The sequence below is a fragment of the Gallinula chloropus genome (genome assembly GCF_964237585.1).
Source record: "Gallinula chloropus genome assembly, chromosome: 15".
Classification (NCBI taxonomy): Eukaryota; Metazoa; Chordata; class Aves; order Gruiformes; family Rallidae; genus Gallinula; species Gallinula chloropus.
Genome location: NC_140100.1, coordinates 8,894,361 through 8,920,765, shown reverse-complemented (window position 1 = coordinate 8,920,765; position 26,405 = coordinate 8,894,361). Strand labels below are relative to the sequence as shown.

Below are 26,405 nucleotides of genomic sequence, written 5' to 3'. Positions count from 1 at the left end.
CGCCGCCGCACTTCCTTGGCGACAGGAGGGAGCATGGCGGCGGCCGGGGCGGCAGAGGTGGCGCAGGCTTTGAGCCGGCCCTTGAGCTGCCTGCGGGAGCCCGACAGCGGTCGGGCGGCGAGGCTGCGGGCGCTGGAGGCCATCCGGGCCGAGGTTCAGGAACGGCCGCTCTCGGGCGCCGTGATGCAGGAGGTGTTCGGGGAGCAGCTGGTGCGGCCGCTGGCGCGCTGCCTGGCGGGGGACGCGGCCGAGCGGTGCCGGGAGCTCGCCCTCCAGCTCCTCTGCCACGGGCTCACCCACGGTGACCGGCCCGGCGAGGCGCTGCCCGTGCTCCTGCCGGCCTTGGCGCAGCGCCTCTGCCCGCCACAGGGCTTTGAGCCCAGCGAGGAGCTGCGCCTGGGCCTCGTCCAGCTCCTCGGCCTCCTGCTGCAGCGCTGCGGGGCCTCCATGGTCCCCTATCTCGACGATGTTATCCGCATCCTCCAGGTCACTCTCCTCGACCACTATGCCGAGGTCAGGCGCGAAAGTTGCAGGTGTGCCGTGGCCTGCAGCCAGGCCATGCCAGGTGGGGCCTGGGGATGGGCAAGCGGGGTTGGCCTGAGCCTGCAGTCTCCTGGGGGGACAGGGACAGAGGTGGGGATTGGCGGGAGGTTAGAGGATGCAGTCAGCAGAGTGGAGGAGAGGTGAGGAGCCATACTCACTCTCAGAGGTGTGCTTTGCAGGCCCCTGGATCCCTTGGAGAAGAGCTGTGCCAGTGGTGGATGCTGAGCACTTAGAGCATGGGAGTGGTAGTGGAGGAGGGAGCCAGGGGGGTACGTGTGTGCTGCTCTTCAGCTCTAACATAACATAAAGTTAAATCTGCGTGCTGCATAAATGCAGCAACATTAATCAAGCTGCTGTTCCCAGGGTTACAGAAATCACATCTGTCACACACATACAGTACAGTGTGGTTGAAGTTTCTGTCTCTCTGCCCTAACAGAGCACTTCCACATGCAGTCAGAGTCGCTGATAAAACCCTTAATGCAAACAATCTCACACCAGCACTACCGAGTTCGTGTCGATGTCATTCAGGCTACCGGAGCAGTGATACAGTATGGGAATGGAAAGTCAGTGGATGATGTTCTGTCTCACCTGGCCCAGAGGTTATTTGATGAGATTCCCAAGGTGTGCTTTTCTCTTTTTTTTTTTCCCCCCCCATGTTTATTTTAAATCTGTTTTGGAGTGGGTTTTTTTGGTGGATTCTCCCACCCTGCCATTTTCAGCTTTCACTCATTCAGTTGAAACATGTAAATGTGTCACATACAGGCATTGTCAGTTGTAAACTCTCCAAAACCAAGGTTGGTGACCTATTCAGTTGTTGTCTAATTCTGCAGGCTGTTGAAGTTTGTAGGTACCTCTTACTTCTAATGGGTGCTTTCAGTTCAGTTTTCAATTCTTCTGTCAGATCAGGACTTGAATCTGTGGCCTTTTCAGATGTTTAACAAACACTTATGATATCAGTGCCTTCACAAGGCAGTGATTTTAGAATGTGCAACTTAATCATAATAAAAATCTTTTAATCTTGAGTGGGTGTATTCATGTTATTTGATTTAGGCTTTCTTTATAGTGAACAGAGAAAATTGTTTTCTGGAGCTTCACATTCAGGAGAAATGTGTATTTCTGACATTCTCAGAGAGGTATTAGCCATGAGAATTTAGAGTTCTCTGAGTAAGGTCTGTATCTTGTCTTCCTCATGGAGACGTGCTTTTGTGCAGCAAATAGTCTTAAAACTATTTAAGCCAGAGTGAGAACACAAGAGGGAGCATGATCCCTTGCATGTTACTTAAGATGCTGCAAATCCTGGGTTCTTGTCATTTCTTCTATCAGGGCACTAGTAAGTCTTATACAGCCAAAAGCAAATACTATTTTTTATTCTTTCTGATATTTTCCTGACATATTTAAAACAGTCTTTTTGTATCCATGTAGGTTCGACATGCTGTAACAACTGTTGTTGGAGAATGGTTGTTGCAGCTACGAGATAGATATTCATATTTTCACAAGTTGATCCCTTTGTTACTTGGCAGTTTTAGTGATGAAATCCCTGAAAACACGTAAGCAGATCCCTGCTCTTTCTTTTTTCCCCTCTCCCCAAATAGTTGTTGTACATGGAAGTGTTTCCAAGTTCACAGGTGTATTGCTTGGAGGAAAAAGGAACAACGTGTGTGTTTATTTCTTTAAACCCCAAATGACAGTATTATCTTTAGTAATTTTTTTAATATTGTCCTTTTATGCTACATTCAAGTAATTATGAGAGAGACAGAGAGGTAGACAGACACTAAATTATCCTTTAGAAGGGATGACCTCTGTCTCCTGAGTACAAAAGAAGCATAAACTCTTGACTTAAAATGCCTAGGTTAAATGGCAGGAATGCTTTCCATCCTTCCAGCTGAACTGAAGCAGTCAGAGTTGCCACGGGTTTATTTTCAAATGCTTTTCTTTTGGGGTCATGATGGCATAAAACTCTTCTTTTGTGTCTAGGAAACTGGCTTGGACTTACTGGGAAAAGGTAGGCTTGCAGTGGGAGAAAGAGAATGAAGAAGATCTGAAGGATAAAATGGATTTCAGTGTTTCACCATCTCATTATCCCAAAGGAGGTAAGTGGTGCACTGAAAGTGGTGTTTTTCTTCTTGAATAATCCCTGAGAGCTGCAGTGCAGTTGTGATGGCAACACAAGATGTGTAATACTCATTGCAAGATACAGTGCCAGTTAATGTATAGGGGTAACATACGTATAGAAATACAAAGTCTTGCATATATCTGTATATAAAATTATTTTTGTTAAATGTTTTAACCTTTTTGCTCAGTAACTACATTCAGTTTTTCCATTAATCCCAAAATGCATTTTAGAGAACAAGTAAATGAAAAGTGCAGTGATGCAGCAGCAGCAGGTTCTACATCAGCCAGCAGCCCGCTGGGGAATGGGCACAGAGATGATGGGAAAGGAAGGCAGGATGGAAGGACTTGTGAGCTGAGTCCTTGAATGATGAGAAATAGACAAACCATCAGTGATCCACAGGGTTGGTGTGGAAGAAAAATTGGCAGTGAAGTGATTTCAGGCTGCTTTGAGAGACACTGGGATGCTAACTAAAATCTGCAGGCATGTATAAAAAACGTGGGAAGAGAAGGAATGATTTATTATATACAAAACCTTGAGACATGCAGCAAGGGTAGCTTACCTATTAGCACCATACAGAAACACTGAATGGTTTGGGTTGGAAAGGATCTCAGAAATGATCTAGTTCCACCCCCTTGCCATGATGTATAAGTCACTTGAAAACCCTGTGTTTGCAGTAGCTTGAAGCTTGTTTCCTGTCTCAGGTTCATAATGTTAACATTTAAAAATATGCACATGGGTGTTGGCAAGAAAGAGGGGATTTAAATGGGTCATCTATCCATTTCTGTACTCAAGTTTAAGAGAACAAAAACTCCTTTGGTGTGAAAGAACAAGTTCATGCTTGACTTGTGCCTACCTGACAATCACATCACAGAATACCCAGCAGCAAAATCCTTTCCATGACGATGGGTTCCGGAGTTCTTTCTCCTTTGAAATTAGAGGGGTTTTTTCCTTTTAAAGTTGCTTTACTCAGTAATGCTTGAATGAGAGGGGAAGCACTTCATAATGCTGACTGGTTTGACAGAACTGTTTAGCTTTGAAGACAGTCAAGTTGATCTGTTATCCTTTCCAATTTTTTTTTCTCTTTTTTCCCCTATGTATAACACTACCTCAGGGGTGTGTAAATGGTAAAGAATGCTTTCACTTCCACTAGTGATGGCAGAAACATACTTCTTTTTTGGCAGTCAGAGAATTTTTTAACATACATAAACTGTCAAAGTTGAGTGTCTAAGCTCCAGTCACTTTGTAATGCCCATGATACAGTGATGGTCATCCAAGTCTTGATGTGCTAGTCCTTGAAACAGTTGTCATGGTTTATGTCACTAATGCTGTTACCTTGGTTGCTTTTCTTTAGGTGTGTGTTGGGTTTCCTCTATGGACTAGGGTTTTTCTAGAAAGGGACATCTATCAATTATTTTAATTGACTTTTCATGCATCTTGCTTGGTAGAAATATGCAGTTAGGGCTTGAGTGTGACACGTGTACACACTTGAGTCCCACGTTAATGGTGACCAAGATGTCATTTCCCACTTCTTGTCTTCAGGTTAGTGGCCTTGCCTGTGGCAGGGGGGTTGGAACTCTGTGATCCTCGGGGTCCCTTCCAACCCAGACCAGTCTTTGATTCTGATTCACTTCCAAATTGTACATCCTATTAACAGTCAGGGTTTATGTGACAATTAAAATGAGAGGGAAGGGTGATAGTCTATGTAATCTTACAGATAGAAAACTTCATCAAAGACACAAGTGCACCTTAGTTTCAAGTAATGCACAGACTGTATGAGTTGTTTTCATGTCTGTCCTTCCCTCACATTTCCCCTCCACATGCATTTTTATAATATGATGATGATGTATTTTAAAACTTCATTGCTCTTGTTTCTGACTTACCCAACATCCTGGAATGTCTTTTAATAACTGAATTTATGGTATATTTTACTTGACTATCTTAGTCCAGCTGTCGAGCTAATGAACCTGACATAGGAGCCTCCCTGTGCTTTGATCTCAGGATGCCAGATAATGCAGGTCAGTGGAAGAGTAGTTAGACCTCATACCTGGTGTCATCCCACCAAGTGAATAGCTTTCTGTTGAGCAACAGCAGTCATCGCCTTAGGATACAGGTGCAGACAGTTTATAGCAGGGAAGTCTTTGACAGGAGTAGCTACAGGGAGAAATGCCTGCATTTGAACATCTGAAATGAGGGAACTACTGATAAAGAATGGCCCAAATTCTTTAAACAGCACCCTGCCTCAGGTCGAATAGGATGCCAGTCTGTATTTGCAGTCTCAGGTTGATTTCTTTATTTGACCTTTTGCTATTCATTGTCAGTTTTGATAATCCAAAATGTTACCCTCCATTGACAAAAGAAACAGCAATTCATGTCCTGATGTTTGAATTTATTTTTTTCTTACTCAAGGTATTTCATATAAGCCTTTTGTGTTCTTCAGGCCATTTACTTGAGTCTGTTTTCCTTTTAGTGTTTGTAGTTACACAGACCAATGTGGGAAAATACAAGAGAGACTGAGACAACTCAGCCATTTCTTTTTCAAAGCATTTACAGGAGAACTCTGTACCAGAAATAAAAAAAAAAAGTACTACATATTCAGTGTTTTTCAACACCTCATAATTAATAATGTTTCTTTTTCAAAACAGTATGTGAACGTTGTGAGTGGTGGTAGTAAATTCGTGGTTCTTAGGGAACAACCTTTCAGGTTTTGTCTGTGTAAGCAAGGAAAAAAGAGGAAAAAAGAAAAGAAACTCAGCTTGTGCAGGTAAATTCCTCAGCAGCAATTAGAACATTTTGTTCCACACAGAAGCAGACACCCACAGGTCTTCTCTTGGACCCTTTGGACTTTTTAAGGTTTAATGTGCACTGGCTTTTCCTTTTGATATTTCTTGTCATTTTGTTTTGGTTTTGTTTATTTTCTTCTAGTGACTCGACCAGGACTTGGCTGTCGAGAGCTTGTGTCAAGAAACCTCTCCAAAATTCTCCCAGGTCTCTGTCATGATATAACAGACTGGGTTGAAAGTACAAGAATAAAAGCATCCCAGCTTCTGTACACCTTACTATTACATGCAGAGGATCACATAACACAACACATGGAGCTACTGCTCAGAACTCTGTACCAGGCATGCTTGGATGAAGAAAGGGAGGTGGTTAAAAATGTAAGTTTAACCTGTTAAAGTATTTGTTGTACCATAAATAAAGACTTTATAGTCCTGAGCCCATCTTCTGAGGGCTCACCTTACCTCAGGTCACTGAAAATTGCCCATGACTTCAGGCTCAGGTTTTTATGGATGTTAAAAACATATGAACATTACTTATGCCTACTTTAACATAGTATGTATCCTTATGCTACAGGTATGAAGATCAATAGTAAAGTTATTTAAATACTGTCCAGTTTATGTGCCAACCCCATAAAGCTTTGATAATGATCTCTTAAAAATTATAACAGTGGATTAAAGTATAAAAGACTTGGGGCAACAAATTCCTCTTTAAAAAATGTGCAGGTCGTGCCCTTTCAAGTTAGTTGCACTTCTTTCTCCCTGCTACATAATCCAACCATAATTCCAACCAAATATTGAGGTGTGTTCTTCCATGTGACACCCATATTCTGTGTTTGAATTCTTTAATGCTTGTAATACACCTTTTTTTTCATATTTGTTTTGAAGAATAATCAGTATCACTTTTTTTTAACAATGCCCTCAGCATTTTGATTAGCAATATATCAATGAAACAGATATTGTTGAAGGCATGAGATGAATTTATCTGAGGATAGACAGGTGATACAAACATTCTTACAATTTTAAGAGAAAATCTGTTCATATTTCTACATGACCAAGAGAACATATATATATACATACACAGATAGAAATATAAACGAAAAAGCCCATGTCCATGTAACTTACATCAAAGCTACAGATTTTATTGCTTAGGCTCCAGCTGTCAGTTGAGCTGAATAGACTGTGAAACCCATTTCTGAAATGATACTTTGTATTTTTTTCCTGCAATTTCTTATTTTCTGTGGTCTTTTTTGATGCTAATTGCTGTTGTACTCCCTTTTTCCTGAACTGTGCCTCTCTTTCCCCCAACTTTTCCTGTTATCCCCTATTCCACTCACACACTGATCAATAGGAGAAGTAAACCTGGAATACTGTCAGAAATCATCTTGTTATTTCAAAAAGGGACATGTGGGCCATAGGAAATCGCTGCCCCAGGACTGAAATAAGAGATTTGCCACGGTGGGTTGTAGCTTGTCAGGTTCCTTAGTGCTTGTATAAAACATGTAAGAAAAGTTAAACAGTTAGAATAAACCCACGTAGCCCTGCTGTCCTGGTCAAATTTCCTACCTAGTGCTGGTTGTTATAAATACAAATTCAGAAGTATGTGTTCAAGCAGCACATAGCTTTCCCTTTTTCTGAACAGATCTGTCTCTTAGAATTCCACCACTAATCTCCTTGCTTCCAAGAGACTTCTTCCCAATTAGGAGATGGTTTCTGCGTTTAATTTTACACTTCTTTGTGCCAAAATTGAAGATTCAGCAACTTTTCTTTCTGAATGCCTTTTATCTCCTTAGCAGTGCTGCTTCCCAGGGCACTGTAGTTACCTCCTCTATCATCTGTCCTTGTAGAACACGTCAGAGCAGCCACCAGCTTGGAGAATGTGCATGTCTTTCTCCTGCCTAATAATACATAAGAGTTAAAGATCAGATGATCTCTTACTCTTTTATTTTTTCTTTTCCTCTGCTGAAATGCATTAGTAAATTGATTAATATTTTTTGCTGGTTTATTGTATTGTCCTTTTCCAGTCTTCAGAGTCTTTTTCTTTCTCTACAGTAAACATGGAGAAGGACAAAGTTCACATCTACACAGAGTATCTTCGAACTTTTTTGAGTTACAGATGCATATAGTAAAGATGTAAACCCTAGGGTTCATGGCTACGTCTTCAATTGAAACTAAAAAGCTAGGATAATTCAAATATTAATTAGGTGCATTCAAAAATCCATGGCTAAGTCACTAGACTGAAAATTATATACAAAGAGAAATAAGTTTTTATGTTTGGGGAAATGAGCCAACCCTTAAATAACAGGGTTAGGAAGAAATGTTCCTGTTGTGCAGGTAGTGGCACAGTAGTTGACTGTATCTTCATTCATGCACCTGATTGTGAATATTTGGTATCAGTCAGGAGCAAGCAGGGGTGTGCTGCTGGTGTTGCGTGTGGAATACAACATGTCGATATGTGTGCAAGGCAGAGATGGGATCAAAGGGTGTGAGTAGCATGAGGAATACATAGTAATTTAAGCCTTTTCTGTTAAAAAAAAAAAAAAGAGATCTAAACTAGTGGGCAGTTCCCCCATGTCAGAGCTTCCACGCTAAACCAGCTCTGTAATAGCACTGTCAAAATGAAGTACAATAACAAGAAAATTCTTCTTCAGGGTTTTACTGTTGTTGCTTTTAAGAGATGAGGGGTGATTGCATTGAGAGTGTTCCTCAGAACAGCATTTGGAGGACAAAATGCTAAACCACTAAATCTGCAACATCTGGTTATTCAAAGCTAAAGACATTATTACATGGAAGGCTCTGCACTTCATTTCTGTGCATTCCTGTCTGATGGAAGTTTGTCTGATGCTGAGAAGAACGTTTGCATGCCTTATGTGCTTACTGAACACATGTCAAGAAAATTTCTTCATGCCTATAATCATTACTGAGTGAGTGGAAATGGCCTATGGGGCGACTGCTGGAGAATTTGAAAGAACAGCTGGAATCATAAATAGTCAAGCCTGTGATATGTTGGATGGTCTTTGTGTTTTCAGGAAAATCCTCAAGTTATTCCTGTTCTTTTCTCAGTGTGTGAAGGCAGCAGAATTGATTGGAACCTTTGTCAGCCCAAAGGTGTCGTTGAGATTGATCACATCAGCCTTGGAGAAGACAGCGAAGCCGTCCTGTGTAATGGTTTTAACTGCGGTGATTCGAGGTAGCCTGAAGGAGGTCTTACAGCCCCACTTGGCTGATCTTGGCAACACACTGTCCCAAGCTGGAGTTTGTCAACGATCTGAAGAGGTAACTGGAAAATACACCACAGACTGGAGCTGTAGGCTGATGGTTCTCCAACTTACTTTTTCCCTTGTTCTCCCTAAATGCTCCCATTCCTATCCCTCCCTCACACACCTCCCCCACCCTATCTCAGGACATAGTTGTGGATGTGTCTGAGACAGAACAGGAGCTTCCCTGTCCTCCCTGGGCCGTGTTGTGGTCTCCTGGTCAAACGTGTTCTGAAAAGTTTGGGTAGCAGTCCATCCTCTCAGCAGATGTGGGCTCACATTTGAGAGTTGTAAAAGGCTTCATATAGTGTGAGGAAAATGAAAAGGCATGATGGGGAGAGAAGCAGCTGTTTAGTATGTGCTATGCCAGCAGAGGACTACCTTGGCTTATCCAGAGGCAGAATTTGGCCCATGTTTTGAAACACCTTGTGTTCATCATCCATTCAAGATCATATATTTCTGTGCTCATGGGTAAAAATGACTGAAGATTTTTCACAGTCCCTTGTAATTGGCATGTCAGGTTTCACAAGGAAGATTCCCTCTTAATATCCTCTCATTTTTGTTTTGTATTGTTATTGTTTTCCATTTGAAAAGGAAGGTACCCTTCTTACATGTGTGTTTAGTAGCTTGCTTTGTAAACTGTTGGGCCAGGGCACTTATCTTTAAGTGAGAATCTAGGAGGAAAACCTTGATAAATTAGAAATTTACTCCCAAGTGTGCCCTTAACTAATGACTGAGCCTGAAGACCATATGCATTTTAAGCTTGAATATTCATCAGTTGCCATATAAGTGAGAGATCATCTTCAACACGGAAAGGAGATTTTTAACTTCCAGGTTTTGTTTGGGGTTTTCTCTTCCTTCCAATTGCTCAGATGTGGAAATGGGTCTGTTAGAGACACACAAGAAGAATCCCAACAATTTCCCCCACAAATGATGTCTAGCTTTCATTTTACCAAAACTTTGTTGGGCCTCAGCTCTTAAGATGACCAAAAAAGGGCCAGCGATCTGCCTTCAGAAAACTCTGACTTCATGTCAGATGCAGCCTTCCCTTGAAAAGAGTTATTCATGTGTGTAGACTGCACCTAGTGTAATGGTCTTTTTGAGCCAATATAAGATATATGTTTGAAGTTCTTCCCTCATTAGGTTTCTTTCCTAATGAAGTATGTACCAGCAATGCAGGAATTAACCTTAATCTCCATGAAGCCCGTGATGAGTAGGAACTCACATAACTGGGAGCCCTATCACCTGATTGTTCAAATAGCAATTCCCTTTAGTCTAAGAAAATAGAATTCCTCCAGTTTAGACAGCAAATGCCACATACACATTGTCTAACTAAGGATTGACCATGGCCATGAGATTAATAACACTTAGACCTGGCCTATTCCTAGATTTGATTTATTTTTTGGAAGTAAATTTGTAACTATGTCATCTTCTGTTCATTGACTGCAAGCTGAGAGCTTCGTGGAACACCTGATGCACTCCACCACAGAACCTATGGGAAGCTGACAACAGTATTGACTTTATCTGGTATCAGTTGGATGGAGATAACGTGATTATATTGCATCAAATGAGATAAATTGGCTGAGATAAAAGCAGACACCCGAGTTTTCTTGGTTTATTTATTTAACCATTATTGTTCCATTTAAAATAGCCAAACATGGAATAATCTTGGAAAGAGTTGTAACAAATGTGTTACTAATTAACAAATTGCACTTGGGAGTGAGAAAGTACTATCAGTAAAGCATTCCAAAATGCTTTGATGTTTTCATTCACAGTGGAACAATTGTGTGATTAAGAGCAGGGTAATTTATTTTGGTAACAGGACAAGGCAAATGCAAACAAATGGTGTGGGAGGCAGATTACATTGTGTTCTGTACAAAGTGGAATCTAGGTAATTAAAAGAGCTAACATGAAATTATCAATGTTACCAATTTATACAGTGCTCAGACTTTGTTACTGTCATTTCTCATATCTCTCCCTAAAATAAAATGCTCTATTTTCTAACACAGCATAATAAATTTATGCTTTTGTTTCAAAAATAGGTCTTTTATATGGAGCAGTTGCTTTCTTGTGTACAAGCATTGATTGAGGTATGCCAGGAAGACTGCAAAGAAATCAGCTTCCAGCTAATGAAAGTTCTGGTGACAGTAATGGCAGTGCCATCTTCTCAGCACCTTAAGGAAAAGGTAAACTATGGGCTGCTCTCATATCTTGTTGCATTTCTGATTTTTTTTTTACTATTGATAAAACACTTTGTCTATACAGAGCTGTAATAACCTTGCTGTTAGGTTTAAACCACAGAAATCCTGAACTAAAAGCTCACCCACAAAGAGTGGTAGAGTTTGAAATTATTTAGTGTTGCCTGACCTTGGCTGTACCCTTTGTCTGTCTCCTCATCTTTTTCCATAGCTGAAATTACTTGGAGTTTAGTCTGCTTAAAACAAATAAAAGAGACTCTTCCAGAAGAATAAATCATTAAAAACTTACTTGTAAGTGCTAAGAACTTGTACAGAATGACTAGTTTTGTTTGGGGATTGCTTGTTTTCATATCTCTGTATGTGTGCAGCAATGTGTTTCAAAAATTATGTAGAAATGCAATAGTAAAACATTTAGATATACATGTAGGATCCTTGGATTCTGTGTTTAGTCATAAAGATCAAGCCCAATGGGACTGTGGTGGTGGTTAGCTGGTATTTAGAAGTCACAGTGAAGTCTGGAAGATGTATGAATGTTGTTATTTGTCAGTTAAAATATCGACATTTCTGCTTTGACAGATCACAGTTCATACTTACTTGGTGCTACATCTATTTCCAGACAGCAGTTTGAAGGTCTCAGTTCTTTGCTGAATCCTGCAAATCCATGGGGCTGTCGTTAAGATGAGCAGCAACAGAGACTACAGTCATCTCAGTTGTTTCTTTAATGGAAGTGGAAGACAGGGTAGTGCTAGGGTTAGGGTGGGACTAAAGTTGAGGTTAGTTGAAGTCTAGGGCAACAGTGGTGCTGAAGAGCCAAAAGTACCATTGCATCTTGCAAACACCATAAGACCTGAACGTTCACTGGTGTCTCTAAGGCAAGTGTTAGCTCCTAAATAAGTGTGCCCTGTAGAAACCTGATTAATGCCTGAGTTTGGCTGACATAATGGGAAAGGATAGTACTCAGGTAAGAAACTTTGGAGTTGGTTTCACTGGTACATCTTACAAGGCTGTTCAGTGGCTGTGGGCTGTACCAGTGGGCACAATGGCTTCACTTGGGTGGACCTGAAAAAAGGCAGGTTTAGATTAGATGTTAGGAAGAAATTATTTACTGTGAAGATAGTAAGACACTGAAACAGGCTGCCCAGAGAGGCTGTGGAAGTCCCATCCCTGCAAGCATTTAAGGCCAGGTTGGATGGGCCTTTGGGCAACCTGGACTAGTGGAGGGTGTCCCTGCCCATAGCAGGGGGTTGGAACTAGGTGATCTTTGAGGTCCCTTCCAACACAAAGCATTCTGTGATTCTATGATATTAATCACATGGCTTAGGAAGAGTTTTGGGACCAGAAGTGTTCCAAGAGTTTATGCTTGTCATTGGATTCTGCAAAAACTTAGGCATGCTGTTGGTGCTGGTTGGACTGTTGATGCTTATTTCTTCAGTGGATATAGGTCACTGGATTATTGATAGTGTTGGGTTTTGCACAGGAGCACACACGTGGCCAGGAGAAACCTCAAATTTATTTTCTATCTGTTAAAGCACAATTCACCTATAGATCAAGAGCACTGCTAGCCTTAAAAAAGTGATCCTTTCATATTCTTCTTTTTTCCTTTAGACAAAGGTCAGGTTGATTTCTCAGTAATTAACCTTTTTACCTCCCCACCAGAATCAAAATTTTAAATGTTGCAGGAATGCTTTAAAATGAAGGACAGCTGCAGTTGCCCTCATAATAGATGAGGGTTTTTGGTTAAACATTATCTCACCCTCTTACTCCTTTCTTCTTTCTTCCCCAAGCTAAATATCAAATAAATCAGCAAGCCACCTTCAAGTAGTACAGTTGTGACTTATCAAACTGTCTTTTTTCAAACGTGTGCCTTAAATGTGATGGCTATTCTCCATCCTTTTCCCTTGCTCCCAGGCATGGTATTCCAAAGGCCTGTGTAGCATCAGGATTTATGGCCCCAAGGCTGACAGGCTGCCTCTGAGGAGGCTTATGCTTAAAGAACTATTCTGAAAGGAGTAAAATAGAGCTAAGCTTGAAACCAACCTTGAAAAGCCTTTGCAGGACTAAGAGGTATGGTGTAGAGAGCCAGTGTGAGAGTGGAGTTTTTTTGGTTGGTTGTTTTGGTGTTGGTTTGTTGTTTGGTTTAGGTTTTTTTAACAGTCTAAGTAAGCTTTGGACAGAAGGATCTGGTACCTTTTGCGGTATCTTGTCTGTTTAGCCCTGCGGTGATCTATGAAGTCAGCAATGGGCCATTTAAAACCTTAAAAAACCTCCCATCATACTCCTACAAAGAAAGCATTCATGGAGATAATGCCTGATCTTCATTTAATCTCCCAAGATTATTAAAGGTTTAAGATATTGCTGCAGTTACAGATGATTTTTAAAGTTGACAGTACTTTGGATGAGAATCGTCTTTCTGATTAGCCTTCCTTTCAGCTAGGCAAATCTGGCCACAAGATTACATAATTGTGATATTTCAATTTGTCACACAATAAAACCCCCAAAGCTTGGGGTTTATGGTTTTTTTCCCTAGTTACTGATTATTCTGGAATTTCTGGGTGAGCTGTACAACTTGCAGAAGGTGAGAAGTCCCTGGTAAAATAGCTTAAGACCAGAAGAAACAAATGTATCACTTTTAGTCTTAGAAGTAAGAATTTCTTGTGTGGAAAAGTTGTTTGTACTTAGAATCATAAGCATGAGTTATTTAAAAATTCACATTATAGAGTTTAAATTCAGACTCTAATATAAGGGGGTAAAAGATCACAGAGATTTTGGAGACTGTAAGAGATGTGACCCGATTATGAGTGTCCCTGCCCCTCCTCCTTGCTTGATTTTTTGTCCTTTTGCCAGTGTTTCTGGTTGCTCAGGGCTAAGGAAAAAGATCAGGACCACCAGCTGAGCACTTGGGTAGAGTTTACAGCCCCACACAGACTGAACCCTTATCAGTTGTTAGTCTGTTAAGCACATACTGAGCTTCTCAGAGATTTAACTGGTGACCTAAAGATAAGATTTAGTTCCATGACCAGTGGCCTGTGCTATCTTGGCTCTTGTTTCAGCACGTTGGTTATTAGTATGTAAATAATGTATCATTAAACTTTCACATGTAGGGAAGAAACTCACCCTTGTGGTGTTTTTTGTTTTGGTTTGTTTTTTTTTTATTTGACACACTTTTTAGGAAGATATGCATCAGTTTATTAGTACATTTAATTTATTCTCTTCTTTTTTTTTTTAAATACACTCTGGAAAATACTCAAAGATTTAAAATTGCCTGTGAACAATCATATTTTTTTGTATATCTTTTGTTCAATGCAAAAAAATGTCTTGCAGGTTGAGGTAGGAATTAACAATGGGTAACAGTTACTATCATGTAAAATTTTCCAATTAATTTACAGATAAATGGATATTTTACATATAAGTTATTCTGAGTTAGTTTAGCTGGCTGACTGAATGCTTCTAGAAAGGAGAAATGGGTTGTGCTTGAGGCAGGCAAACCTGCTTTCTGAGTAACCTCTGTCCTTGGGAAATCCTGGTTGTGTTTTGGGGTTTTTTTCTTTTCGGTTGGTTGGGTTTTTTTCCTGGAAATCTTATGTTCTCCACATCTGGTCCTTTCATAATAACAAGTCTGCCTGGCAACTGATCAGTCTGTAAAATTCTAAAGGTCCTGAACATCTTTCAGCTAAGCTATGTGGTTTTGTCCAGCTTAGAAACATGACTGCAGTCTGTAGTTCTGCTGAACCGCTTAATCAGATGATGTCACTCACAGCGCTGCTCTACATCATTCCCTGCTAGACCTGGCCATGCTGGTGGCACACTCTATTTCTCAGGAGCCTTTCTGATGGTGTCTTGCTCCCCGTTCTCGACTACTTGTCCACCGAAATCGGGATGAGGATAGATGTTGCTTTCAGCATGCTTTTAATCTCTTCCTTCACCAAGCTTCATACCTCTGGTAGGAGCCTTCAGGGACCATAAAAGCAAATTTCCATTTGCTTCAAAATGCTTCTGCTACAAGTGAGGAAGAAAATCAGTGTGCTCCCTGGCCAAGCATGGGCGTGCCTGGGACTCATTTAATGGTTCTCCTTGCACCTCTACATGTTTTATTTGCCTGTCTCATAGAAGAGTCTCGGTGTAAATGTGAAGCAGGTATTTCATATGTAACAGTGAATTTTGGTACTTCTGAGCAACAGAAGTGGAGAATTTCCAAATGAACCTGCCCAGCTGCTGTAGGGAGAGCACCCTGGATAATTAAGATAGGGTGGAGTGCCATGGTTTCTCTGAGCTGCAACAGCAAGAGGTTTTGGATGCTGCTAGATGAGATTGTGAGAAATTCCCTTTACAATAAATGCTTTAAAGCATTCTTAAATTAAGGAGAAAAATCACTACATCTTTAAAACTAGTAAGAGCTTTTTTTATCATGTGGGTAGATTTTCACACGCATTAGAGATCCTTTCATTTTGCTGTTAGGTCTCTGTGTTCCTTATGACTTAGCTTTTCAAATCAGGCCCAATATTTTGCTTTTAGTTAGGGTTAATGGATGCAGTAGGCATCACATAAGTCTTGATTGTCCAGGTAGAAACTATGAAAATCTTTTTGTGTCCCTCTGTTCTTACATATGTAATGAGGAGATTTAAAAGTTGGGTTGTTTTGGGTTTTTTACCATTGTTTCAGTTAAGTTAAAAATACCCTGTCTCTCTTTTAACAGGTAGAGGAAACAATGTCTTCGTTAGCTGAAGTGCAGCAGTTGGATGGTTTTCTTTACCTCTACAAACAGCACATGACTCAGCTTATGGAGTGGGTTTCAGTGTCGTGTGATTGTTGGACATGCTATTCTCCAGAAATACTGCAGCTTGATGTCATCGCCACTCATTCAGGTACGAGTTACTTACTAGTTCTAAAAAGGTAATCCTCTCCATAACTGCAGGCACATTGCATTTCATAGTGAATATTGTGATATTCAGAGACTTCACAACTGAAAATGTTGAAGCTGCTCAAATTCCAAAGGACTCCTTTGGTGCAAGGAACATGCTAAAAGCACGGAGATGGAAGTACGCTTTCGGGTAGAGGATTATGGGGAGACAAACTCATGTAGTTTATATATCCAAAACTTTATCTATTTTTCCACCTATTCACTAGTTCTATAGACAACACTGTCTTTCTGTACCAACATTTCCCCCAGTTTGTGCTTCAATACATTGCTGTGTATAGATTAGTGAAAATCTTTGGCATAGGTTTTGCCTAACTTCGGATCTGCACAGTGACTGTTCCTCTGCTGCAGCTCTCCAGGTCGCATCTGCAGGTGAGGAACACAGAGACAGACAGCTCTTTTCACCTCAAAACCTATTTTTAAGATGATTAAAATGGAAAGTCTTGGTTGTTTAGTTTATTTTCTTTTTTGTCTGTTAAAAAGGGGATATGGACAGTTACTTCAGCTACAGGAGAAGTAGTGTTGTTAGCAGATAGTTAAAAGTGGACAGGTATGCTTTAAGGGACTATAACGTCTACATTTAATCCTTGAACATCAAAAAAACCCCTCAACAAACTGGTGCTAAGCATTCACTTGCTGGTTTGTGCAGCAACCAGTGTAGTTACTCCTTTTTTCATCTGTGGAAAGAACAAAAAGGCATTTTTCAGTGCAGGATCTGAGAGGCCAACTCTTCTGTATATTTGTGCTTCCATTTCCATGACTGAGGGACTTGTAGACAGTTGTCTCTGTTTTCCTTAATGCTAAATAAATCATCAACTGTCTGGGCAAATATTTTGGCTTGCCCCCAGCCCTGGTAATACGCTATTGTCTGTGCTGTCTGTCTGACAGCTTCTAGAGGTTTTTAGTTGGGTTTTTTTCTCCTTTCATCTGGTCCCCACACAGAATGTTGTTTTTAATCAGTTTAATCTGGTTTACTCATTTCAGATTTCTTCGTTTTTCCTGTTTCTCAGGAATGTGTGCTTAAGCTGGAATCAGCAATGTGATTTTGTTTGCCTTCCATCTGTTGAGTTTGCTGTTACTGGTTTGATACAATAGTAGTATCTTTTTAAAGTCACAGAACTCCCATGAAGCAATGTATTTTGAAGAAACGCTGCAGAAATAAAGACCTATTTATTGGCACAGCAATTTAGCAAACTGCAGCTCTACCACCCTGTATTGCTTCAGTCTAGACAGCAAAGATTTGGGGAGGGAGGGTGTTATTATTATTTTAAACATTAAATTTCCAGCTGTTATTAAATGCTGTTGAACTTGTTTTGGAATCTTGAGTGCTTCAGTCTGTCTGTTCCACATGTGAGGAATATTCTTGTCATCAGAAATGCCAGCGTTGTGTCTCCTTCTGGGAGGATTTTCTGAGTGGCTGGAGTTGAATGGAATGTGCATCACAAGGATGCAAAGCTGAAGGACTTCCTACAGGGAAGTAGTTTAATGTGAACTTAGAGCAGAAAGAGCATTCTACAGAAAGGTGCAGACTTCCTTCTGTCTGGGGAAGAGGATTTCTTCCAGTGTTGGGATAACAGTTCAGGGGGTTGTTTGCTGTTCAATGGTGAAACAGCATTCATCTTCAGATGGGAAAATGGTAACAAGCTAGAGAATACGTTGTTTGGAAAATGAAATGAGTGTTTATTTGAAATAACCAAAATTGGATGAATTTTATAAGCACTCTTGTAAAATACAAATAAACATTATGTAAACATGGGGAAAGAATACTGCTGCAAGAATTTGATTATCCAAGTTTTGAGGCTGACCTTTCAACTGACCCCATTCCTGTGCCTCCAGGACTCCCAAACAGCTTTTCCTTGCCCGCTACACGTGTTAAAACTTGAAAGAAGCAAAAAGCAAAATGCTTCTGTTCAGAGCAGTGTCCTGGTCGTGCCAGATTCACTATGATTCCTCATTAAGTTCAATAAAGCCCAAGCTTTGTGCGTAGCCTCAAGCTTTCAGAGCTGCACAGTGAACCGCATTAATCCCCCCTAAATTCATTAGCCCACCCAAAATGTTGTCTTGTACCACTGGTCCCAGCAATTAGCAGATGTCATTGGTGTGTTTGCACTACGAAATGCCATGCACAATAGCAATGCCATGCTGGCTAAAGGAGAGGTGGGGTAAACCAGTCTTGAGGGAGCTGACACTGGTACCTCAGCCCATGGAGAGTTAGCTCTGGGATTTGTACACCGCCTAAGGGGATGTGACATGGATACATCAACAGCTGCTGTGCAAGAGTGGGAAGCTAAGCGCTGCTTTAATACCAGGCATATTACAAATTGTAATGCACCCACATAATAAACATCTAAATAGAACTTATTAGTGCTCTGAAATAAGTATTTGTGTGTTTGTTTTGTAGGTCCTGTCATAGGTGAAGCTCTAAGTAACTTTATTCTCATTCTTAAGACGTGTCTTCAGCCAAGCAAAGATCCTCAGATGCGGTTGAAACTTTTCACTGTTTTATCACAGTTGCTGCAGAAGGCCAGTGAGACTGTCAATTCTCAGGGGTAAGCCGAGTTCTCATTTCACACAGCTATTTCAGTACTGCAGCAGCATTAAAGAGTAACAACAAGGGTAGTTAATTAACCCTTACACTTGTGTCACAGAATCACAGAACCATAGGAGTTGGAAGGGACCTCGAGATCATCGGGTCCAACCCCCCTGCCAAAGCAGATGTCCATCTTGGCACATCTGGAAGAAGAATCCAACATGACTGAGGTAGATAAGGACAGGATAGGCTGAAAGAACTGGGGCTGTTCGGCATTGAGAAAAGAAAGCTAAGAGTGGATCTTATTCATGTTTATAAATATCTCAGGTGTGAGACAGGGGAAATGGCCAGCCTCTTCTCAGTGTCTGTGGGGACAGGACAAGGGGCAATGGCCTCAAGTTGGAGCACAGGAAGTTCTGCACCAATATGTGGAAGAACTTCTTCACATAGAGGGTGAGGGAGCCCTGGGACAGGCTGCCCAGGGGGGTGTGGAGTCTCCTTCTCTGGAGATACTCTAGACCCGTCTGGACACCGACCTGTGACACCTGTCCTAGGGACCCTGCTTTGGCAGGGAGGTTGGACTGAATGATCTCTGGGGGTCCCTTCCAACCCCTGTGATTCTGTGAGTCTGTGATAGCTGCCAGATCCTGCTTTACCGATTCTGTTTCAAGGCACTAGCACAAATACTCTTACGAGTAGTGTGGTTAATGTAATGCTGATAGACTGTACCTTCCTGTTTGGACAGATTGTTTTTTCTTTGCAGTTTAACAGGGGGTTTTATTAAAAACAGTAGCAGCTACTGAGCAAGTACCACAGATAACACAAAGCTTTTCCAGGTTGTTTTTTTTTAAGTTTTGCTGCTCAAAGGAAACTTGGAATGATGGTGAGTGTTAGTTACATCTTTTTCAGGCAAATTTTTGAATTGAAAATTAATAATTCTCAGAAATGCATTTAAAATAATAAAATAATTTTTAAAAATAATAAACCTAAAGGTTTTTGACAAATTTAGATGTGTCTTGAAGTCAGATTTGTTGTTATTCCTGAATCTTAAGTGCCACCTGCTGGGCAGGGAGAGAGGAGGGATCTCCGGCTCGCTCTCCCCAGTGCTCCCTTGGCCAGGGGCTGAGCAGCAGCCAGATCTTACCTGTTTTCATCATGTAGAAGACCGAGATCTCCAGGTTGGTGTCAGCGCAGCAGGCAGCAACAGCTTGACAGGCTGGCTGTACTTCAGTCAGGGTACACCTGGCTGACAAGGTCTAACTGCAGTGGGCAAAGGGTAGTTACAGGAAAGAACTGGATCTGATAACATTTCATGTGAAATCAATACAGGATTCCTGTGGAAGCCTTTATTGCTGGCTTATCCATTGCTGAGTGATTTTGGTTTGCTGTTGTGAGGGGTTTATAGTGGTAACTGTCTTCTATTAACATCTGTGAATTATGTTCCTCCTGTGGCTTGGCTTATCACTGTAGAAGCCACTTAGTCATCCCAGAAATGTAGGGCTTTTTTCTAAAATTCAGGAACAGCTTCTCCCCCTCCTGCCAAGCAGCAGGGTGGGGCGTGCTGTTCCGTTCTCAGGTGGCCACACTCCAGGTCTGCAAGAAGCTGGAATACTGGGACACGACTCCAGGTGGATTCAGCCTATTTAGTATGTTTTGCACGCTACCAGCTGCTTTTTTAAGGTGCAGTGAATACCTGGAGCCTAGTCACAGGTCAGGCACACATCAGATGCAGAAGATTCTTTAACTTCTGTGTAAGATCTCTGTTTTAATTGAAAGTTGTTTGAGGTGGAATTAAATGGGTGTGAGGGAATACTGCCTGTTGCAATTCCTGGCTGTCATAACAACTTTTAGTATTATAACAGCCTCTGCAGTAGAAGAAAAGAAAGAAACAACAGCAAAAATAATCATGTAGTTGTGCATTCACAGTGAAAACAAACTAGTATTGGGACTGGCACATAGAAAATCCTACAGACCTCCCATCCTTGAGGGAGACAAGTTTCTGAGCCAAGGGAAAGTTGAAGTATTCTGTGCAGACTCCCTGAAGTTCAGGTCTCATCGATAGCGTTCATACTTCCTAATTTATAAATACATTTCACTGGCCAGTCTGAAAGGGCCTTACAAATATTAAGGGATCCTCACAGCATTCATATAGGGTGTTACCTCCACTTCATGGACAGGGAAAATGAGGCACAGAGCAGGTAAGTACCAAGATAACGCAGTGACTCATGGGCATTGTCTGAAGTGGGAGAAAGTCTACGTCCTCTTTCCATGACTGTGAGGTATTTGTTTAAATATTATCTAGAAAAATGAAGTTATGACAAGCTTATCACATCCATTGTAATCACCATTGCTATAAGAATTCTTTTTTTACAGAGTCTATTTTCCTGCCTGTGCTTCTATGACAGAAAATTCTCGTTTCCATCCTGTCAGTCACTTTATCACTTTCTCATGAACCTTTATTTTGCTTTCTTATTTTTGGCTTCAGGCTGTTCCCTAGCTACCTTGAGACTGTGATAAAAGACATACTGGCTCCTAATCTGCAGTGGCATGCTGGAAGAACAGCAGCTGCCATCCGCACTACAGCTGTATCGTGCCTTTGGGCTCTTATTCACTGTGAAATGCTTTCACCAAAAGAGGTAAATTCTCTCTTTCTCATTAAACGTACTTTGAAATCTTAGGCAGGAAGACAAAATGAGCACAAAGGGAAAGAAAGAATAAATCCTTATCATAAGTAGTGTTTTCAAAGGGATGTAGAGCTGTCATGATGCATTAATTGGAACTGAGTATTAATTATTGAAAGGATTGGTAGTGCAAGGGTGCTGATATCCTGATAGGACACCTGAAGCCAGTAATACGCTGAGCTGTAGAACTCTCCATTGCCAAATTTTTAAATCTCTGTGCTATCACAGCAGTTGACCACTGCTAGTGCAACATCTCAGGTACCCGAGGGTATCGGACCGTAGCCAGCGCCTGTGCAGCAGCACCTGAGGTAGCCAGGACCTGTGTTCGGGTGAGGTGGCAAAGATGAGTTGTGCAGTCGCCTTGGAGCCCACAAGTCCATGCAGAAAATGAATAAATCATAGAATCCCAGAATCTCCTGAGCTGGGAGGGATCCATAAGGATTACTGAGTCCAACTCCTGGCTCTGCACAGTCCCAGCCAGGTCAGAACATGGGACTGAGTGCATCATCCAGATGCTTCTTGACCTCAGCCCAGCTCGGGGCTTTGACCCCTTCCCTGGGGAGCCTGTGGCAGCACCCAACTCCCCCTCTCAGTACAGAAGCCCTAAAAGATTCCTGGGGTGGGCAGGAGGACTTGAGCTGGAGCTTGAAGAGGGTATCTGTGGAAGCTGAAGTAGAGAGCTAACAAGGAGTACGCTTAAAGGAATGTTACCTGCCATAGTGATTAAGGATTAATTAAATCTGAGGGGGTTTTGAAGCTGCTTTACTAACAAATTTGGAAAAGATGCCCTGAAATTAAGTGAAATATAAGGGCATTAAAAAAAATAATCAGAATTTAAATGTTATTAAATGTTAATGGTCTTTATGGACTTTACAACAGCCTGTAATTGACCAAAGTCCTTAAATACATGGAACTGGCTGAGTTCACGTGTACAAAAACATTTCTGTCAGACTCCTGTTCTAGTTCAGTGTTTTTCTGAACCAGCCTTCATGCCTCTTGGGCATTAATGAATACGAGATGTTAAAGTTGAACTGAAACTCAGTCAAACACTGATGCAACAGCCTTTGCTTTAGAACAGAGCACCATCTCCTGGCACGCACACGGAAACCGCATCGCCACATTACATAAAGGCTGGCCCACGGTTTGTTTGGCTCTTTTAAAATAAAAAGGCAAGTAAGTGTAAAGCTTTTACAAGTTACATAAAGCTCATCTGCATATATACTGAGCATTCCTGAACTGGGTGATTGACTGGTGGGTTTTTGGTTCCCAAGCTTGCTTAGAAGCAAAAATAGAGCTGTGGAAGTTGCAGGATTTTTAGGTTAACTCTTACAGTTACCTTTTCAAATTAAGCAAGCCAATACGGGTCAGACCAAATAGTAACTGGTGTACCCACTAAGTGTAAGAGCTGTTGTTGTTCTTCCATGCTTTTCCTGTTAACTGTAGATCTTAAAAGTGAAGGATGAGCTGATGTCCCAGGTTGTTGCTGCCATGGATGAAGACTCTAAAATCACCCGATTGATGGCTTGTCGTATTGTTGGTGTTTTTTTGAAAGTCTGTGGGAGGCAGTTTGGTGAAGGTAACTTTACCAACACTTACACAGGTAAGTGTAAATGTTTTGGTTTGGTTTTTAAATCAAGATCTTTATATTGAAGACTTAGAGTTGCTTTTTCACCTGAAGCATCATAGTTAGCATAGCTTTGAAGATTGAAAAGCATCGTGCTGGAGCAGTAGGCAGGTTGGCTGCATGGATTTAGGATTCACTGTGCAGGTTGTCCACCTTACCTGCAGGTTCACTGCAGCTGGTGGCTCTCAAAGCTCTCAGACATAGGATGGAATAATAAAAGCTGCTGCATGTCACGATGGCAGCTGGCATCAATCCCACGTGAAGAGCAAACCACCTTTAAACAGTTTGAGGTGCAAGTAGGGGCAGATTTTATGTAGACTTGATTTCTCAGCCATTCTTACTTAGTTCACTCCCATCCACACATTTTAATGCCATTTCTGTGTTCTTGTATCCGGTATTTTAACTGTTTTGGGTAGTTCTCCCTCAGAGTAGTTATTAAGGAAATGGAAAAAAAAAAGTGCTGCACAAAATCATACCATTAGTAACATTTTTGTGAATGAGAGACAGTTTAATGTCTTAATCCTCCAGAGACTAAGACATGGTCTTAAACCACTAGTCAGGAGCACTTCAAGTGTGTAAAGTACACACAGACGTAGGAAATGAAGGTGTTAAACACTTGAGTAGGTGTTATTAAGCCTGGCTCCAACAGCACTCACTTCCTGACAGGCCTTCCTGCAGTAGCTGCTGTTGTAACTGTGGTGCTCAGTTAAATTGAGGTGGTGTATCCCTAAGAAGCTCAGGTCCTTTGGAAGTGCCCTCCTTCCCAGCAGAGCAGATCCAAGCAGTATTCCCGAGGTTACTGCGCATTAGACCGCTAGATGGAACTTGGCGCGATGCTACAGCCTTCACAAGGCTTTTGCCAGTCTCCCCTCTGCATTGCTTCCTAGTTTAGACTATGTGAACTAATGTTCTAACTATAGTGGAAGCAGAACAGCGATGCATTATGTAAATGGTAGTCACATTGTTCTCCTCGCTGCCTTTCAGAGCGCCAAGAGCAAACTGTTTCATCGTGCCATAAATAGACCTGAATAGGTAGTGGGTTGTTTTGGGTTGGTTTTTAATTTTACAAGCGAGGAAGAAGAAAACGCTGATCTAGAGTGCTGTAATGTCAAATAGAGCTATTATCTGTAACACATCTTGGGGTGATGTTTGAATTGTGATGTTTAAATGCCAAATTATGAATCAGGAAAACTTTGGCCTGTGCTATGTAACAGGATTTACAGTCTCAGAGATAAATACAAATAAACCAGACTTTCCTAAACAGCAATCTAACAACAAAGGTTTTTATTTTGGAGAAATACGTGGTTGATACGTGATGTTTTTCAAGTATATCTTTGCATCTTGCATATCCAAATAGTCTGCAATGCGGTCTTTCACTAAAGCAGTAATATTTGACAGAAATACTGTGCTTTATAGAGCATAAAAATAGTTAAACTCTGTAAATTCATAATACCTTGTTAGAAAGGGTACTAGAGAATGTTCAGTGCAGGTAATTAATTTGTTTACATTTATTTTAATGTTTTTAACAACGTAAAGCCCAATGCCAGTGCACTGTGTGCTGCTAGGAGCTGTGTACTACGTGTATTCACAGTGCTCAAAACACAGAAGTAGGTCATAGGCACCACAGTGATTTCAGTGATGAGAACACATCTGTTTTCTCTAATACCAAAGGTAACTTTGCTGTTGGTTGTGTGTATGCTCCTTTTCAGAAGTTCTAAAGCGTCTGGATGATGCTTCATGTGATGTCCGACTGGCAGCTGCTCACACCTTAACAAACTGGTTTGAATGCCTAAAGGACAGTGATGTGAAATCCGCAATGGAAAGTCATGTTGAGTTCCTGTACCAAGAACTGTTGGTACATCTCGATGACCCAGATGAAAATACCCGAACTGCAGTCCTAGGTAAGGCTTCCGGTCATGCTCATCTTTAACAGGGCTTTTCCAATCATGTTTGCATGTGAGGACGGCCCTGCCAGGCTGGAAGCTTCCCTCTGGGTTCCAGCAAGTATGAGCTCAGACCTTTTACCTCGATGCAGAACGTTAACGCTTTATCCAGCGTGCACAGGAGGGGGAGTATCAGCGCATGGGAAGACTTTATAGATGGCAAACAGGATATGGAGCGTAGCCACTAGCCACTGCAGGATGTGACCGTGTCCCAGCTCGCTTGGGGACTCTTTGGAATTTATTGCTGAGTTGGTCTGTGCCCAAGCACACAAATGTCAAAGCACAGATCTCAGCAAATGAGGGAGGCATCGGGTTGTTGTGGCTGCACAGCTTGTAGGAGAACACTTGCCAGTTGGGTTTCAGCTACTCTGAGGGGACTTGGATAGAGAAATGCAGAGCAGCTAATGATTTATAAACCATGGTTTTGTTTTACAGACGTTTTAAAGGAAGGAAGCGTTTTATATCCAGAACTGCTTGTGAGAGAAATTGAAGGGGTCATACGTAAGCACCAAACACCTATCTATTGTAACCAGCTACTACATCACATCCAGTCAGCCAGAGAATCGGCTTGATGAGTCAATGCTGAAATTCTTCCTAGTGAACTGTATGTGAAACCTGTAGGGTCTGGATTCCTTTGTGGTTTTGTTTGCTTAAGAAAAGCTGGGCAAGAAATAGATGGGGTTTTTTTTCTTTGTAAATTCACTGTTAGCTCATTTAAAAGTCAGATTGGCACAGCTCTGTTATTTGAACAGTTCTTTGTATTTGCTAGAAATAAAACAATGTTTTCATTCACTTTGCATTGGAAGTTTTTCGGTTTAAAAGAGGAATGTTTTTCAGGAATTTGATACTGTTTATAATTGAGAAAGATAATTTATTTAACAGAGTAATAGTCTAATGTCAAAGTTACGAATGTAATTCAGCGAGGACTCACTCAGTCTTTCAAGGAGCATTTCTAACTCTGGATGAAGTTCAGACTTTGCAGAGTCAGGTCTATGAGGATCACAGGAATAAATCAGCCAAACTTCTGCGTATTGCAGCAAAATTCTTGTAACATTTTGAGTACTCACACTTACTCTGCTGGTATAACAGGGACATGTTCTGAGTAGGTGTTGGTAAAGGAATAATTTTTACTGACTTTTCATGGCTGAAAATAAAACTAACCTTTTTTAAATTAAGGTTTATACGTGGGAGGAAACGTGCTGTTTTGTCATTTACATTAACAGTATTTATATTTTTGTATTAAATATATGGTGCCTGCAGTTTTTATGTTTATACCGTTGTGCCTTGGAAAGGGAGCACCACTTGTGTGCAGAGTACTTTGCAACACTGGGTTCCAACTTGCTTTGTTTCTTAAAAGCTCTTTGCGGTGTATGAGTTTGTGTCGTCCTATATTCCTCGCTGTGTAATAAAGTGAGCACCCAGATTCTTGTCTGCATCATTGTGGGGCCGTGAGATGTTTGTTGCACACACAGGTCATGGAAAATCAAGATCCTGGGATTTTCTTCCTTTTTTCTAATTATCTGTATCACAGACAAAAAGGGTTCTTCGGCATCTGGCTCCCAGGGCCTTGGCTTTGTGTCAAGTCTAAAGCCAGGCTCTGTGGGGTTTGGTAACGCCCCTCACAGTGTAGGAAGTCCTCACTCATGTTTGTTTATCCTCCTGAGCTAACTTTACCTCTTCAGACTTGTAACATAATTGTTAACCAAATCCCGCTCAGCTTGCAGCACTACCTGCCTGCATGCTCACAGAAACCCTGGCGAGATGAGACACAAGGCGAGTCCTATTCCTGGCTTAAAAGCAAAGTCATACAAACTGGCCACTTCTCCA

General features: G+C 41.3%; 1 protein-coding gene across 1 annotated transcript; it reads left to right on the top strand.

The window, feature by feature from the left end:
* Window positions 1-33: 33 nt before the first annotated feature.
* Window positions 34-25,674, top strand: DNAAF5 (dynein axonemal assembly factor 5; the record flags this gene model as incomplete). The annotated part of the gene is made up of 13 exons (XM_084271275.1): window positions 34-565; window positions 980-1,164; window positions 1,966-2,090; window positions 2,518-2,633; window positions 5,579-5,811; window positions 8,494-8,706; window positions 10,730-10,873; window positions 15,579-15,747; window positions 18,202-18,349; window positions 20,816-20,966; window positions 22,455-22,611; window positions 24,345-24,536; window positions 25,014-25,674. The coding sequence occupies 13 exons, from the start codon at window positions 34-36 to the stop codon at window positions 25,148-25,150; spliced, it is 2,502 nt and encodes an 833-aa protein (XP_084127401.1). The 3' UTR covers window positions 25,151-25,674.
* Between the last annotated feature and the right edge of the window lie 731 nt (window positions 25,675-26,405).